The 17,019-nt window shown below is 50.9% G+C and overlaps 1 protein-coding gene across 5 annotated transcripts in view; it reads right to left on the reverse strand.

The window, feature by feature from the left end:
* Positions 1-17,019, reverse strand: part of NINL (ninein like) — a 152,331-nt gene that overhangs the window by 4,639 nt on the left and 130,673 nt on the right. For 4 of the 5 annotated variants that reach the window (XM_032248195.1, XM_032248194.1, XM_032248192.1 and 1 more), the window contains 6 exons: positions 13,242-13,346; positions 11,696-11,765; positions 6,005-6,163; positions 4,824-4,937; positions 1,833-2,003; positions 35-148 (listed from right to left, as the gene is read on the reverse strand). In XM_032248195.1, coding sequence (XP_032104086.1) covers positions 35-148; positions 1,833-2,003; positions 4,824-4,937; positions 6,005-6,163; positions 11,696-11,765; positions 13,242-13,346 — 733 coding nt within the window. Of the gene's footprint in view, positions 1-34; positions 149-1,109; positions 1,178-1,832; positions 2,004-4,823; positions 4,938-6,004; positions 6,164-11,695; positions 11,766-13,241; positions 13,347-17,019 lie in introns of all 5 variants that reach the window. The other variant, XR_004259873.1, reaches the window with a different exon arrangement.

A 17,019-nucleotide genomic window follows, 5' to 3' on the forward strand; every position in this document is an offset into this window, starting at 1 on the left:
CGCGGACACGGAAGCGGCAGTGCCCATCACTCACCTGCTCCTTCAGCTCATCCGCTTTCTCTTGGAGCAGCATTTCCATATTCTTCAGAATCAACTCCGCCTCTTCTGCTCGCTCTTCTGTGGCTTTCAGCTGTTTCTCATGTTCTTCCTGCCATAAAAGAAGGTTACAGGCAGCCAGGCAGGGTGGCTCACACCTGTAATTCTGGCACTTTGGGAGGCCAAGGTGGGCGGATCACAAGGTCAGGAGATCGAGATAATCCTGGCCAACATGATGAAACCCCATGTCTACTACAAACACAAAAATTAGCCGGGCATGGTGGCAGGCGCCTGTAGTTCCAGCTACTCGGGAGGCTGAGGCAGGAGAATCACTTGAACCCAGAGGCGAAGGTTGAAGTAAACCGAGATTGTGCCGCTGCACTCCAGCCTGGCAACAGAGTGAGACTCCGTCTCAAAAAAAACAAAGAGGCCAGCGCAGTGGCTCACATCTGTAATCCTAGCACTCTGGGAGGCCGAGGCAGGCAGACTGCCTGAGCTCAGGAGTCTGAGACCAGCTGAGGCAACACACTGAAACACCATCTCTACTAAAATACAAAAAATTAGCCAGGTGTGGTGGTAGGTACCTGTAATCCCAGCTATTCAGGAGGCTGAGGCAGGAGAATCATGTGAACCCAGGAGGTGGAGGTTGCAGTGAGCCGAGACTGCACCACTGCACTCCAACCTGGGTGAGAGTGAGACTCTGTCTCAAAAATAAATAAATAAAATGGAAATCAGCGCAAATGTGCACATCTGGCGTGCCTGTGGTAACTCTGCATCCGTACAGAGCAACAGTTGTCAAACGTTCTGGCCAAACCACGCAGCTTGCCTTTCCCTTTGTAGTTCAGCGAGAATCAGCAGACCCATTTGTCCTCAGAGAACTGGTCCTAGGATTTTAACCACAAATAACTTCAAAGTGAGCTTCCCTTGCCATGTCAGTGTCTTTTCCTGGGGGATTCTCATTAACTTTGTTTTGTCAATAATGTAGTGTCACTTAGCTTTAGCTTGACCGCTTTGTGTAATGTTGCAAGGTTGTTCTTCATTAGAATTTACACTTTACAAACATCAGATGTTACCCACTTCTCAGGTCGTGTGCTAATTCCTTCTTCTGCCCTCTGGCTCCTGATCCCCCCTGAAGTCGTCCCTGATGAATCAGGAACTATGTTGGGAATTTCAGGAGTCAGTCACACTCTCAGCCTTTTGAATTAAACTCTTGCATAGGGCACGGCTATGCCAGGACCCTTCAAGTGCTTTAAAAGTGACAACTCACTGACGCCTCTCAATAAGCCTTTTAGGGACCACCACAGCTAGCAGGACTTTACAGATGAGAAGACTGAGGCACAGAGAGGTTCACTTGCCCAAGGTCACTCAGCTGGGAGGAGGTAGGCAGGATCCTAGCCTCCACAGTCCATGCTCCAAGCCACTGTCTCCCGTCTCCCGCCACCTGCATGGCCTGTGGCACCTGCCAGGCCCAGTCTGTCTGCCCTCGGCCTCTGGTCCCTGATCCCCTGGAACACGCCAAGTATCCCCTGTCCCGGGGCCTCTGCACCTGCCGCTTCCCTGCTGCACTCTGCCCAGTGACCTGGCACCACTCCCTCACCTCCTTTAGGTCTCATGACCTCAGGGGCCACCCTGTTTAGAACCGTGCTGACCCTCTCTTTACAGCCTTCCTCATCACCTGACATGCTATGTACGTGACTCAGGTATTGACACTTGGGCAGCTTCTGGGTAACTTGAGGACCAGTGGGCCCGCCTCACCCTCCTCCTCGTCAGCCAGCTCTCGCCAGATCCCCACTCACCCGCTGCGCATCCAGGCGTCTCCCGGCCCGCTCTCCCTGGAGACGGAGCAGGCGCTGCAGCTCAGCCACGTGGTCCCGGGGCACCAGCTGACCCATCTGCTCCTGCAGCTGCCGGACCTCCTGCCAGTGCTGGGCCTGGGCCTGCCTCAGCCTCAGGTGAGCTCCCTGCACCTGCACGGGAGGAGACACAGCTCTAGTGAGGCTGCTGAGACGTGGCACAGTGGTAGGGTGCCCTCTCCATCCAAGGACACCCCTACCCGCAAGGGGAAGGAAGGCATGTGCTCCTGAGTATGTGGCAGCACCTGGGAATTTAGAAGGAGCCCATTTCTTTGGAGTTTGGACAGCCAGGCTGCTGTCAGCCAGCACTTCCACACGGTGCTAGAGTGCAGAAAACGTGTCCACCATCCTGAAAACAGCGACACTGACTTCCTGTAAGACCCACAGACCCACTGCTGCATCCAGTGTTAGCTTTCAGCAAACCTTGCTGGGGACTGATTCTTTTCAAACAGTGACCCACACCAGTTCTCCTTTCAGCGGAGAGCTCACACTCTGAAACACGGCTACACCAGCCACAGACTCTACCCAGACAACAGGGACCACTAAAGGGAAGGTGGGGCCAGGGCTGGCATTCCTGGCAGCACCTGGTTTCCCAGACAGCTGGAGTTGGGCGAAGTCATTACAGTGATCTGTGCACCACTACACCAGCCCCTTCATTAAGCAGCTCGAGGCAAGATCCAAATACAATTTACATCCAGCTGACTGGAGGCTTCACTGGGATTTCCTCAGCACCTTATAAAACTGGCCACGCCACCTTACTCACCTGAGATCCCACAGACAGGAGTGGGAGTCACGTTCCATCCGGGGTCACATTTGGGCCGGGCCTGACATCACCACATGGTGGAGAGAGGGGGAAGGCCCTGCCCTGTGCCCACATTGCCAGGCCCAGCTTCCCTTCAGCAGTCCCTGCACTGACTCAGCTGAGCTGGGGGCCATCTCAGGGGGCCAGGTAAAGCCCACCTTTCTTTAAGGCAGGGGTCACCCCAGAAAGATGCATCCCACATTTTCCAGGCCCTGGACGGCAGCTCATGGGTTGCGATAGAAAGGAACACCTCCACCCAGTGCTGCCTTCTCCCAAAGGCTCATTCAGACACTCTGGCTGCCACCCCCAGTCCTGCTGGATTCCCAGGCATTAAGCACATCTACTCACCCTAGAAGGCTCTGGCCCTGTGCCCCAGCTCCCTGGGCTCTGATGCTCACGGGTCCTCAGACTGCACCACCCCCCACAGAGCCAACTAAGCCCCTCCATAGTAAGGCCAGGGTCCAGCCCAAGGGGGGGTCTCTGCCTATGGTCATCTATGAACAGATAGATGTCCAGTGCTCTTCATCTCCTTCCTCGGCAACGCGAGATGGGCCACATCTATAGACCTTGCCTGACAGTCACAGGGACAGGGAAAGACGTCCCCAGGGGAGCACCAGAAACAAGGACATTTGTGTTCTGGGTGCTGGGGTGAGGCAGAGCCTTAGATGGGGCATCATCTCCCACCCTGAGTGCAGCCACCCTTCCCACCTTCCTGTGGAGGGGGCCCTGTGAGTCCCCATCCCTCCACTTTCTGAGCTCTCCTGTGAGGTGCCATCCCTCCTGTCTGCTCTGGCCTCTGGGGCCTTCCTCCTTTGAGCCACACACAGGCATGACAGTGACTGCCTTGGGTTCCCTCCCACAGGGAAACGGTGACCACATCAGCTTCAGGCCTAGCCTCTTGGGGCCACTCTCAGGGAGCCCCATCTGCCTTTTCCAGAGTTTCCTGAGCTACGCTGGAAGCCTCCACCTTCCTGATACTGGCAGCCATGTGCTTTGGTGGGGGGTGTCTTCCTCTAAATCAAGAGGAAAAGGGGTACAATCCATAAGGCTGCAGGACAGACTCAGTGAGGTGCTTTCCGACTGACAGAGGCTGGTGGCAGGCATGGCCCCAGGGGTGTGAAACTCCCTTGCCTTTTCAGGTGAGTCTTACTCCTCAGCCTCAAAGGACTCGAATGTTGAATGGCCCAGGCAATTTTCCAGTGTTCCTTTCAGACTCAAAAGCAGAGAAGGGTGTCCCAAATACACAGCAGTGCCTCTAGGAAACTGACTGCCTGTAGCTGCAAGGCCAAGAGCGTACAGGAGCCCCAAAAGCGCCTCAGAAAGCCCTGGGGTCCGTGCCCAGCTGACCCCTCTGTGCCTCAGGATGTCTAGGGGGTGCTTCTGCACAGGGCGCCAGGGCCAGCACTGGGGGACTCAGCCAAGCCTCACAGGCAAGCGGGGAGAGACCCTTTCCCATAGCCCCCTTTCCTCTCCATAGCCCCCAAGCTTCCAAGTGTGCCCTGCACCTGTGTCCACACTGGGCACTCGCTCTCCAGGTACCTTTGGCCATCACACATCTGCTCTTCCCCTCCCCCTTGAGCCATCCCCTCCACAATCATCCCTTGAAAGAGCCAGCTCCCCTCCCTGAGGCCCCTGCTCAGCTCCCCGTGAGCATGCCTGTCTGTCCCAGACCACGAGCCCCTGCCACCACAGCCCAGGCTCCTGTGCCTGCACCTTCCCCGCCTCTCACCCGTGGAGCCAGCAGGTGTGGCACCTGGAGGCTGCGGAAGAGGCCAGTGTCACGCATGCCCGTGAGTTTACATGTCACCCCGCCCCCAGGGTTGGGGCCGGCTGCCTTGGCTCTGATGACACAGTTCCTGGGCTTGCCTCTGGCTTCTCCATTCTGTAGAGGGCTCACCCAAAGTCATGGTGACCACATTCCTTCCCTTGAGAGTAAACTGAGTCACCACTCTCCATGGAGCTTGCTCAGTCAAACCAGCCCTGCACTGGGAGCAGCTTTGGTCCTGGGCCCGGTAAGCACCTGGCCAGCTTAACCACCTGACTGGGCTGGAGGAAGCCTGGTGTCAGCACTGCAGTGAGGCTGCCCCCGGGTAGGCGTGGACCCAGTGCCTCCAGCCATCACTCGCACCCACCTGGCCTTGACTTTCCTCAAGGGTCTGCGTCAGCTCGGCCTGTGACAGTCGCATGCTCTGACATTCCTGATTCAGGCGTTCAAGTTCAACTTCAAGTTTTTGGATTTGGTCACTCTATTTTAAAAAAAATCAATTGCAAAAGTCAAGAAGTATCTTAGCAGTCTGGCACATAATTTGTGCAGAAACTTCAGAAATTACGGAAAAGAAAAAAACGACAAAATTTAAATCCCCATGAACCCACCAGCCAAGGCCAGGCCCGCATCCTGCAGTGGCTCCCGGGCCCCTCCTCTGCACATATGCATCTCCCTGGTGAGACGGGTGCACCAACACACTGCAGAAAGCGTCTCCTCCTCACCACAGCAGGAGCATTTCCCAGGGCATTAATTATGATTTGAAAACATGGTTTTCAATGGCTGTGCTGTGATCCAGACTCCCTCAGCTCCTGCCGGTGACTCGGCCGATTTCTGTTCTGCTTTGCTATTATAAACAGCACAGCAAGGAAAATGCTGCAGCTGAATCTTTCCACAAGGCTCTCAGAAACATCCCCGTCGGAACCACGAAGTCAAAGCGTGTGGACTTTCTTCAACCTCTAAGTGTATATTTTGCCAAACTGCCCTCTGGGAACTTTGCACCAATTCATTCCTCTGTCAGCAGCATGTAAAGCTATTCTATTTTTTTCTTTTTGAAACAGAGTCTTGCTCTGTTGCCCAGGCTGGAGTGCCGTGGTAAGATATTGGCTCACTGCAACCTCTGCCTCCTGGTTTAAGCGATTCTCCTGCCTCAGCCTCACACCTAGCTGTGATTATAGGTGCCTGCTACCACGCCCAGCTAATTTTTTGTATTTTTAGTACAGACAGGGTTTCAGCATGTTGGCCAGGCTAGTCTCGAATCCCTGACCTCGTGATCCACCCGCCTCGGCCTCCTAAGGTGCTGGGATTACAAGTGTGAGCCACCACGCTTGGCCTCTGCTATTTTCTTTATATACTGGAATTTGCCAACACAGCTCAGTCCCCCTACTTCCCCAGGGCATGCTTGGGAAGTCCCTCACTCTGCTGCTGGGTGGCACCTCCCTTCAGGGTCCTCAGGGTGTGTCCTGACCTGTGTGCAGCCGCCTCCCCACCCTGCAGCTCCTAGCCTCCCGTGGAGCCTGGGTGGAGCCACCTGCTGCTGGGGCCGCCCACCTGCTGCTGCCAGCTGCATGCCACCTCCTCCAGGCTCTGTGTTAACAGCTGAATGGTCACACGATGCTCCTCGTTTTGGGTCTGGTGGGCAGAAGCCTCCTGTCCCAGGCGAAGAACCCTGTCATTAAGCTGGGATAACTGATCCTTGTAGTTCTGATTCTAGAGAAAAAATTTTTTTAATTTTTACTATATATATGTATTTTCCCATCATTGGCTATCTTTTGATTAAGTAGTTTTTTGTTTTGTTTTTCAAGACAGGCTCTCGCTCTGTTGCCCAGGCTGCAGTGCAGTGGCACATTCGTGGTTCACGGCAGCCTTGACCTGCTGGGCTCCAGTGATCCTCCTGCCTCAGCCTCCCAAGTAGCTGGGACCACAGGCATGGGCCACCATGCCCACATAGTTTTTTTGTTGTTGTTGTTTTGGTTTTTTAGTAGAGACAGGGTCTCTCTGTGTTGCCCAGGCTGGTCTTGAACTCCTAGCCTCAAGGGAACATCCCACCTCAGCCTTCCAAAGAGCCAGGATTACAGGGGTGAGCCACTGAGCCCATCCCCGCCTTGCCCCCGTAAAATACTTTTAAGCCAGCAGCTCAATTCATATCATTGTAATTGCTCTCAACCAGGTACAGCTTTGCTCCTGAGGAAATGTCTGGCCATGTCTCCAGGTGTTTTTGGTGATCACAGCTGGAGACACGGGAAGCTGCTGGCACCAACTGCATGGGGGCACTTGACACACTACAATGCAGGTGATCTGGACCCAAACATCATCACTGCCGAGGACAGGAAGCCCCGCTCCAGCCCCTGGGAGAAACACACACATCTAGGCCACCAGAGGGGAGAATATGCCATTAGCGTCCAAACCACTGTTCAGAAGACCCTTCATGTTTTTCTCATTTCCTCCACGATTATTTTAATATATTTAAAAATAGATAGCAATTTTAATGAAAAAAGCAACCTATTTAAGCTTGAGGTATATTAATCTCTTCCAAGTCTCCTCTGATCTCCGTCATCGAACACACAAGTGTAGCTCTCGGCAGGGCACGTGGGTTTATCAAATTGTATATTTTGCTTTCTCTCAATAGCACCCCCCACAGATAGTGGATTTCAGCAAATGTTCACTGGGTGAACCCATGAGGGCACCGTGCAGGGCAACAGTGGCGGGAAAGTAACCACGTGGTCTGCAGCATGGAGGCTCTGCTGTCCACAGTCACTGGTCAGGACATCTTCATGCAACCACATTTCTGCTTACTTGCCTTTACCCGCTGCTGCTCTTGGGGGTTTGGAGCGACGTCCTCTGACCCACTCTCAGCACAATCAGCCACACACATGCCACCTTCCCAGAGTGATGCCAACAACCACTGCCTTTGCTTTTTTTTTTTTGGAGACAGAGTTTCACTCATGTTACCCAGGCTGGAGTGCAATGGCGCGATCTCGGCTCACCGCAACCTCCGCCTCCTGGGTTCAGGCAATTCTCCTGCCTCAGCCTCCTGAGTCGCTGGGATTACAGGCACGCGCCACCATGCCCAGCTAATGTTTTTGTATTTTTAGTAGAGACGGGGTTTCACCGTGTTGACCAGGATGGTCTCGATCTCTTGACCTCGTGATCCACCCGCCTCGGCCTCCCAAAGTGCTGGGATTACAGGCTTGAGCCACCGCGCCCGGCCTGCCTTTGCTTTTATATGTTTTTCAGGCACATAAGGAAACTGGGATGTTGCTTCCATTTGGATTTACTCAAGGTTAGTAAGTCCATTTTTCTCATGACGAGTCCTTGCAAATTAACCTTACCTCATCCCTTCCCTAGAACCTCGGGCCTGAGATTAAGAGAAGCTTCCCCCGTGACATACGCATGTGGCAGTTATGTCTGATATAGAGCTCACTTGTTTTATTACTTTACTGTGAAAATCGGAATTGTTTTAATATTGACACATATTCACCTTGCCCTCTAAAGACAGCCTTGATTTCATGAGTAGAAATGGAAACTTCCTTCGGTTTTTGAGATAAACACAATAGATTTTCTTCTATTCATCTTTAACATTTAAACTCTTCATTTGGTGGCCGGGTGCTGTGGCTGACGCCTGTAATCCCGAAACTTTGGGAGGCCGAGGTGGAAGGATCACCTGAGGTCAGGAGTTTGAAACCAGCCTGGCCGCTGCTGCCAAAAACCCCGTCTCTACTAAAAATACAAAAATCAGCTGGGCGTGATGTCGCATGCCTGTAATCCCAGCTACTCAGAAGCTAAGACAGGAGAATTGCTTGAACTCGGGAGGCAGAAGATGCAGTGAGCTGAGATCATGCCACTGCACTCCAGCTGGGGTGACAGAGCAAGACTCTGTCTCAAAACAAACACACAAACAGACACACACACACACACACACACACACACACACACACACACAAACTCTTCATTTGGAAATAATTTCAGACTTACAGAACAGTTGCAAGACTAGAACATGACCAAGGAAACCCACCTGCCTTCAATCCCAGCTCCTAGCCGACAGCACCATCCCATCTGCTTTGCCCCCAACACACACAGGTGTGCACACGATGTCTTCCTTCCTCCACAGCCACCTGCCTCCCGGGGACAGCAGCTCTCACATGACTGCCGTGCAGCTACTGCTTCGGGACAGTGGCCTTGATGTCCCCACACTGCGCTTTGTAAACGAGCCTGGCAGCATACTTCCTGGCACAGAATCAGCTGGGCCGGGCCCTGTCCTGCTGTTTTAGCCTCCTCAAATGTGGAATGTCTCCTCAGCCTCTGTCTTGACTTTGACATTTTTTGACAAATACAATTCCCCCCTCTCCCATTTGGGGTTTGTCTGGTGCTTCCTTGTGACTCAGGTGATGCGTTCCTGGGCAAACACTGCACGGGGAGCTGCATCGGGAGGCAGATATGTCACCTGCCCCTGGTGACGTTCACATTGGCCACCTCTTTAATTTCAAACTTGCATTCATCTGGCTTTCACTCAGAAGCCAACATGAGATGTCAGCAGTTGTATCCTGGGCACATGTTAAAGCAAACAGGTGTTCCAGATCAAAGCACCGAAGGGACCCTGCAGGGGACATGTTGTCCAAAGAAGACTCCAGCAGCCTCTTCTCTTCCATCCCACATCCTCTTCTGCAACGTGACGTGGACACCTGCCCATCAGAGAAGCCTCCCCATGGCTCCAGGGACTCAATGGGAATAACGTGGGGTGACTTCCGAGGGGGGCTTGGGAGCCACACACCTCCCACCAGCTGCCCTGGAACACTCGTTCCCTGACCCCCCTCACAACACTCCCTCCAGGCCCAGCCCCATGAGGAGAGGCCCAAGACAGATATGAGCAGAAGGGGTCCCCAGACCACTCCAGCCCTGGCCATTAGGTCACCCCAGCTGTCTAGCCTTCCCAGCTGAGGCCCCAGTGTTACAGAGTAGGGACGGCTCTCCAGGCTATGCCTGTCTGAATGCCTGGCCCACAGGTGCATGAATGCAATCAAGCGGCTGCTTTATGCCAGTAAGTTGATCTGATAGCTAAACACAACTGAACAGAGTGATAGTTACGCACAGCGTAGCACCCCAGCTGCGTCCTATTGCCAGAAAGCTTACTGTGCAGGACACTCTTTAATAGCTGGAGAAACGAGAATGTGGTATGAATACTGGATATGACGTACCTACTGCTAAGTTGCTTTTTTTTTTGTAGACTGAGTCTTGCTCTGTTGCCAGGCTGGAGTGCAGTGACACGATCTCGGCTCACTGCAACCTCTGTCTCCCGGGTTCAAGCAATTCTCTGCCTCAGCCTCCTAAGCAGCTAGGACTACAGGCACCCAGCTAATTTTTGTATTTTTAGTAGAGATGAGGTTTCAGCATGTTGGTCAGGCTGGTCTCAAACTCTTGACCTCGTGATCTACCTGCCTTGGCCTCCCAAAGTGCTGGGATTACAGGTGTGAGCCACCACGCCGGCCCGACTGCTAAGTTTCTTAAGTGTGACAGCATTCCTTTATTGTGGTGAGACAGGGGATAGGCACTTCGTTTTAAGAGATGCCTGTTAAAATATTTAGGAGTGGAATATCATGACATCTAAAATTTATTTTATTATTATGATTATTAGAGACAAAGTTCTCACTCTGTCACTCAGGCTGGAGTTGGTGTGATCGTCGCTCACTGTAGCCTCAACCTCCCAAGCTCAAGCCATCTTCCCAACTCAGCCTCCCGAGTAGCTGGCACTACAGGCACTCAGCTAATGTGTCTTTTTTTTGTAGAGACGGGGTTTCATCATGTAGCCCAGGCTGGTCTTCGACTCCTGGGCTCAAGTGATCCGCCCACCCTGGCCTCCCAAAATGCAGACATTACAGGCATGAGGCACCGCACCCCGTCTGTAACTTACCTTCAAATGGTTCAGCATACACACACACACACACACACACACACACACACACACACACACGTACATGTGAAATACACAGATATGAACAGAACCAAAGCACACAGGCAATGTCAATAACAGTGGCATTAATGTTGTGGTATGTGGATAATAACTCTATATTGTTTCAACTTTCCTTTGTTTAAAGTTTTTCATAATAAAATTTTTGGGGTAAGCAGGGCATAGTGGCTCACACCTATACTTCCAGCACTTTGGGAGGCTGAGGCAGGGAGACAACTTGAGGTCAAGACCAGATTGGCCAAAAAGGTGAAACCTCATCTCTAACTAATAATACAAAAATTAGCCAGTGTGGTGGTACATGCCTGTAATCCCAGCTACAAAGGAGGCTGAGGCAGAAGAATTGCTTGATCTCGGGAGGTGGAGGTTTCAGTGAGCCGTGATCGCACCACTGCACTCCAGCCTGGGTGATAGAATAAAAATGTGTTTAAAAAAAAAAAAAACCCAAATTTGGGGGATGGCCAGGCACAGTGTTTGATGCCTATAATCCCAGCACTTTGGGAAGCTGAAGCTGGAGGATTGCTTGAGGCCAGGAGTTCGAGAGCAACCTTGGCAACATAGTGAGACCCTCTCTGTACTAAAAATACAAAAGATGAGCTGAGCATGCCTCAGTGCACCTGTGGTCCCAACTACTTGTGGGGCTGAGGTGGGAGGATTGCTTGAGCCTGAGAGATGGAGGCTGCAGTGAGCCCTGATCCCACCACTGCACTCTAGCCTGGCTGACAGACGCAGACTTTGTTCCCCCCCCAAAAAAAAAAAAAGGGGAGAAAGAGAACAAATGAATACCTACAGTTTATTTACAGAGGTGCCACAGAGAGGCTGGGAAGTGATGGGTGGGCAGCTACTCTGGGCCCAGGAAAGTTCCAGACGGGTGATCTCCACAAGCAGCTGGGCCCCAGGACAATGCAGACTCTCAGGCACTCACCACACAGAGGAACTCCCAGGGTGGGAGCCAAGGCACCGCCCGCCTGCCAGCATTTGTGAGAAGCTGTGAGCAGCTTCTAGACCAAAACACCAAAGGGACCCTGCAGGGGATGCCTATGGTTCCAATTACTATGTGTCACACAATTCTGAACATCCTTGGGACCACCAGCAGACCTGACTGCGGTCACAGCCACATTCATTTCCTGACTGATGGGGCCTGGGAGTTCGTCAGCAACTAACTCTCAACTCTTTTAGAAGAACATTCTCTACTTCCTTTTGTAAGTTTAAAATGATTTCAAAATAATATAAAAAAAGGAAGGGTGGCATGATCTCTGTGCCAGGCATTGATACGTCACCTGTCTGTTGAGTGCCTCCATCTCAGAGCAGACCTTTTCACTGTCTTTCTTTAAAACCTCAATTTCTTTCCTGTCGAAGAAGCAAAATTAACAGTGATATCACTTGTGACCAACCAGTGCCTTCTTTACTGGTCAGCACCCAGGGTAAGAGCAGCATGCGGGTTTGCAGCCACAGCACAGACGCTCACACCTGCCCCTGGCATCCTCCAGCCCCTCTTGGTCCCTGCTGCTGCTGCCGCTAATGATGATGACAATCCCGTCCTAATCCCAAACCACGAAGACTTTAGGAACGTGAAACTGTCGGATTACTAGAGAGCTGACACACAGCCAGCATTGTAAGAACACACACCCTGCATGACATTCCTCAATCAAATACATGAATATTTCTTTTGTAAAACATGTAACACTTCACTCAGTAGAGTGAATAGAGACTGAAACACTTCACTCAGTAGAGTGAATAGAAACAGCGCGGCATCTCCAGAGGCCTGCTATCAGCGGGGTCCTGACAGACACAGGAAATCCAGAGAAAAAAGTGGTTTCTGAAGGAACTCTCAAAGATTTCAAAATTGCTGTCATGAAAGGGCAATCCCTGGGTACCTGCTTGGGACTCCCTACTATAATCATCACAGCAGTTCCATCATTTCAGAACCACCGTCTGTGAGAGCTAAGCTCACCTTGAGACGCACACTTGGGAAAAAAAGGCCAAACAATTGTCCTTGGATATAGCTACAGTAGTGACAGCAGAAAGCCACCCTCCCCACAACGCAAACTCTCCCCTCCTTAGTCCCAGGCCTATCCTGGCTTGCACTGAGGGGACACTCCTGCCCCGTCCCCCAACTCTCACTGATGGGTCCCCTCACTGCTCAATCCCCCCAGACTCTCACTCATGGGTACACCCTGCTCAGTCCCCTGACTCTCATTGATAGGCGCCCCCCTGCCCTGCCCCCTGACCCTCACTGGTGGGCGCCCGCCTGCCCTGTCCTGTAAGTCTCACTGGTGGGCACACCCCTGTCTTGTCCCACATGACTCTCATTGGTGCTCCCCCTGAAGACCTCTCTTGCCTCAATGCTCAGGTTCCTGGCCCTCTTCACGCCCATCCCCTCCCTCAGCTCTCGTTCACTGAAACAGATAAAGCAGCAATAACCCTCTGAGGAAGACAGAGCTGAAACTCTTATCAGGAGACGACCCTAGGAGCACCTCTGACCCCTACGGACACTGTTGTGGCCTCCCGTAAGTGCAACATGGAGCATCTCTGTGGGGTGAACAGCACCTGTGCTGGGGCTCCGCTCTCAGTCCTCACCATGCAGAGGGTGCTTTGTCCCACTTCCCACACTAAGGCGTTCAGGCGCCGCCCAAGTGAGGAAGGATCCCAGAGCCTCCCATACCTGCTGATCTTTCAGAAGTTAACAAGGCTCATGCTTAGGGTTTTCTGGAGTGCGGGGCTAATCTGAGAACACTTTCCACTGTTTTTATGGAGACTGCCTAAGGTCACTCTGCAGAGTGCAAAACACACCACCTGAGGGTCTGGGCGGGGCGTGGCCCTTACCTCTGTGCATCGTGAGTGCTTTCTGCAGCTTCAAGCTCTTGCCGAACCCTTCCCAGGTTGTTTTTCAACAAAGCGTTTTCTTCGGTAAGTCTCTGAAACTCGAGTCTGCATAAAAGTTTAGAAAAGACTGGTGAGCATTTGGGGAGCCACATGCGGTCACGGAGCCTGGCTCTGCAGCTGGGAGTCCCGAGAACTGTGCATCCCCATCTGCCCCTACCTGGAGGTGGCGCTGCAGCCCCTTCTTTCCCTCCTCCTGCACCAGGTGTTAACATCTTGCATCTCCAAGAGCCAAGCCACAGAAAACGAAGCTTTCTTAGCTTCTAAACTGCCACACCATCAAGTCACAAATGCACTCGGCAACTTGGGTTTTGCTTATGCTGAGTTTACAGCTGACCTGCTCCTGCATCTGTGGCCTCTCGCCAAACACATGCGTGTCCTGGGTGCCAGTGCTGGGTGTGAGTCCTCCGTACTGCAGGGTACTCATCCCCTGGCAGTGAACCCAGCGTGGAGCTAAGAAACACAGGAATCAGAAGGCCAAGATACATAGGACAGATTTCCCTCTTAGACAAGAGTCCCACCCATTATTCTCCACTGTGAGACCAGCCCTAGGAGAAACTTAGGAAGATGCCCACATCAATGCATGGAGAGAAACCTTTGCTAGGTGAATCCCGAAGTGGGAAAAGGCAGGGATAAACAGCCACTATGTGAACCAAGTCTGCCTGGGGCCATCTTTGTTCTCTTACAACTCAGAGAGTCTCTGCTTGGGTAATGCCACTGATTTGCCAGATGAGCAGTTTATCAATGAAGATCACTAATGGGAGCCAGGTGTGGCGGCATCCATCTGTAATCCCAGCTACTGGAGAGGCTGAGGCAGGATGACTGCTTGAGCCTAGGAGTTTGAGACCCTCCTGAGCAACACAGTGAGATCCTGTCTTTAAAAAAAAAGGTCACTGGCTGGATGCAGTGGCGCACGCCTGTAATCCCAGCACTTTGTAAGGTTGAGGCGGTCAAACCACGAGCTCAGGAGAACGAGACCATTCTGGCTAACATGATGAAACCCTGTCTCTACTAAAAATACAAAAATTAGCTGGGCGTGGTGGCACGTGCCTGTAATCTCAGCTACTTGGGAAGCTGAGGCAGGAGAATCGGTTGAATCGGGAGTCGGACGTTGCAGTGCGCTGAGATCGCGCCACTGCACTCCAGCCTGGCAACAGAGTGAGACTCTGTCTCAAAAAAAAAAAAAAAAAAAAATCACTAGTGAAGTTGTTTAAAACCCATACTTGCTACCCAGAGGATGGATTCTTAATACTGACGGGTAAGACTAACGTGTACTTCCCCAATATGCCTCTATATGGCACTAGCTTCAGTATTTCCTGAAAATACTGAAAGCCACATGATCTCACCATATTCACTTTATGTATTACTATTTTTTCTTTGAGATGGAGTCTCGTTCTATAACCCAGGCTGGAGTGCAGTGGCACAATCAAGGCTCGCTACAGCCTTGAACTCCAAAAACTGGGACCACAATAGTTATGCGCCACCATGCCAGGCTAAATTTTGTTGTGGTTGAGATGGGGTGTCGATATGGTGCCCAGGCTGGTCTCAAACTCCTGGTGATCCTCTCACCAGACCTCTCAAAGCGCTAGGATCACAGACGTGAGCCACCGTGAGGCTACTTTATGCATTACGCTTATAATAGTAAACATAAACTTCTTCATATGCCTTCATTTTATCTCATGAGGAACTAAAGAGAAAAATAGAAGCCATCGGAATTAAGAGCAGCAAAGGGTTTCAAGCAGGAGAGTGAAAACAGGAGAGTTCTGTGTTTTGAAACTATCGCTCTGACTCCAGAATGGGAACAAGTTGATGCAAGGCTGATAAGCTGAGGGTTGCTCCCCCGATCCACCCCACAACTGCCCAACAACTAGATCCTGCACAAAGCTGATTTTAAGCTCCGTGACTGCCCTCATGGGAAGAAAAGGAAACCTCCAAGAGTCACCAAACAAAACAAAATCCTGGAAGCTGAAACCAAAGTTGTGAGCATTAGGCAATACAAAGCTGGGGGGACCCTGCAACCAGTGCCTATGTCAGCACTGCTATCAACAGAATGGAGAAGCTGCACTGTGGACACCTGCACCAGCCAGGGCCCTAGAAGGAGGTTCAGATGGTCCCAGCTTAGTAGCCTCCCACTTCTCTGCAAAAGCAATAGCATCCTACATAAGGTTCTGTACGTTCTCAGAGGTTAACATCAAGCAAATATGAGCTCACAATCAAAGATCACCAGAACATACATGGAGAAAAGCCACCTATAAAGGACAGTGGAAGCCAGAAGCCAGAATTCAATCCCCTAGAAACTGCAGGTATTGGAACTGTTAGATACAAACTGAGTGTTATGAAATGTTTGCATAAATACAAGACAGAAAGAAACAATGAACAAACAAGAAACTATCGACAATGATCAGACAGGACCAAACAGAATTTTTAGAAATAAACAAAAAGTCAATGTCAAAATAAAAACTCATAGAACGGGTTAAATAGCAGATTACACAGAGCTGAATGAAAGAGATACTGACCTGGAACACAGAGGTATGGAAAAAAATACCCCAAATGTGATACAGAGAGAAGATGGAAAATATAAAAGAGAGGTTGAGAAAGCAAAAAGATCTAATATCATGCATCTAATTGAAGAAAACAGTGGGAGGAGAGGCAATATTTTAATAGTAATGGCTGAGAGGTTTTCATAAGACACTAATGCAATCCATACATACAACAGGGAAAATCGTTCTTATTTTCTTTTTCTTTTTGTTCTGCCACCCAGGCTGGAGCGCAGTGGTATGATCTCAGCTCACTGCAGCCTCAACCTCCCAGGCTCAGGTGATCCTTCCATCTCAGCTTCCCAAATAGCTGGAACCACAGGTGTATGCACGATGACTAATTTTTCCTAAGTTTTGTAAAAACAGTCTCCTTATGCTGTGTAGACTAATCTTGAACTCCTGGGCTCCCAAAGTGCTGGGATTATAGGTGTGAGCCACCGTGCCTGGCTGGGACAATGTTTTCTAAGTAGGATAAACAAAAAGAAAACTACACCTATGCCCACAACACAACAATCCCATTTCTAGGGACAGCCCAACAAATGTTCCAAAAGACACATGCAACAATGTTCAGTGCAGCTCCTTTTGTGAGAGCCAAACCTAGGAACTACCCAAATACCCATCAACAGGAACAAGAATAAACTGTGATATGTTCACACAACAGAATACCACACAGCAATGCAAATGCATGATCTACAGCAGCAACACGGGTGAACTGCACAAACAGGCTGAGCCAAGAAAATCAGACAAAAAGGGCACACACTGCATGATTCCTCTCCCTAAAGCACAAGGAAAAGCAAAATGGATCTATGCTGTGAGAAGTGGTTACTCCTGGGGACTTTAGTCACTTCTATCTCTTGTTCTGGGTGGTGGTAACAAAGATGTGTTCAATTTGTTGACAATTCTCCTAATTGTACATATAAATGCATTTTCTTATGTATATCACACTTTAATAAAAAGTTAAAAAGAGGCCAGGCATGGTGACTCACACCTGTAATCTCAAAGAGGCTCCACTTTGGGAGGCTGCGGCAGAAGGATCACTTGAGGCCAGGAGTTTGAGACCAGCCTGGGCAAAATAGTGAGACTCCATCTCTACAAAAAAAAAATAAATAAAATAAAATAAATAAAAAGTGGCCAGGCAAGGTGGCTCAGGCCTGTAATCTCAGCACTTTGGGAGGCCGAAACAG

This window comes from Sapajus apella, unplaced genomic scaffold (genome assembly GCF_009761245.1).
Source record: "Sapajus apella isolate SASKATOON/1434 unplaced genomic scaffold, GSC_monkey_1.0 scaffold65, whole genome shotgun sequence".
NCBI classification, from domain to species: domain Eukaryota; kingdom Metazoa; phylum Chordata; class Mammalia; order Primates; family Cebidae; genus Sapajus; species Sapajus apella.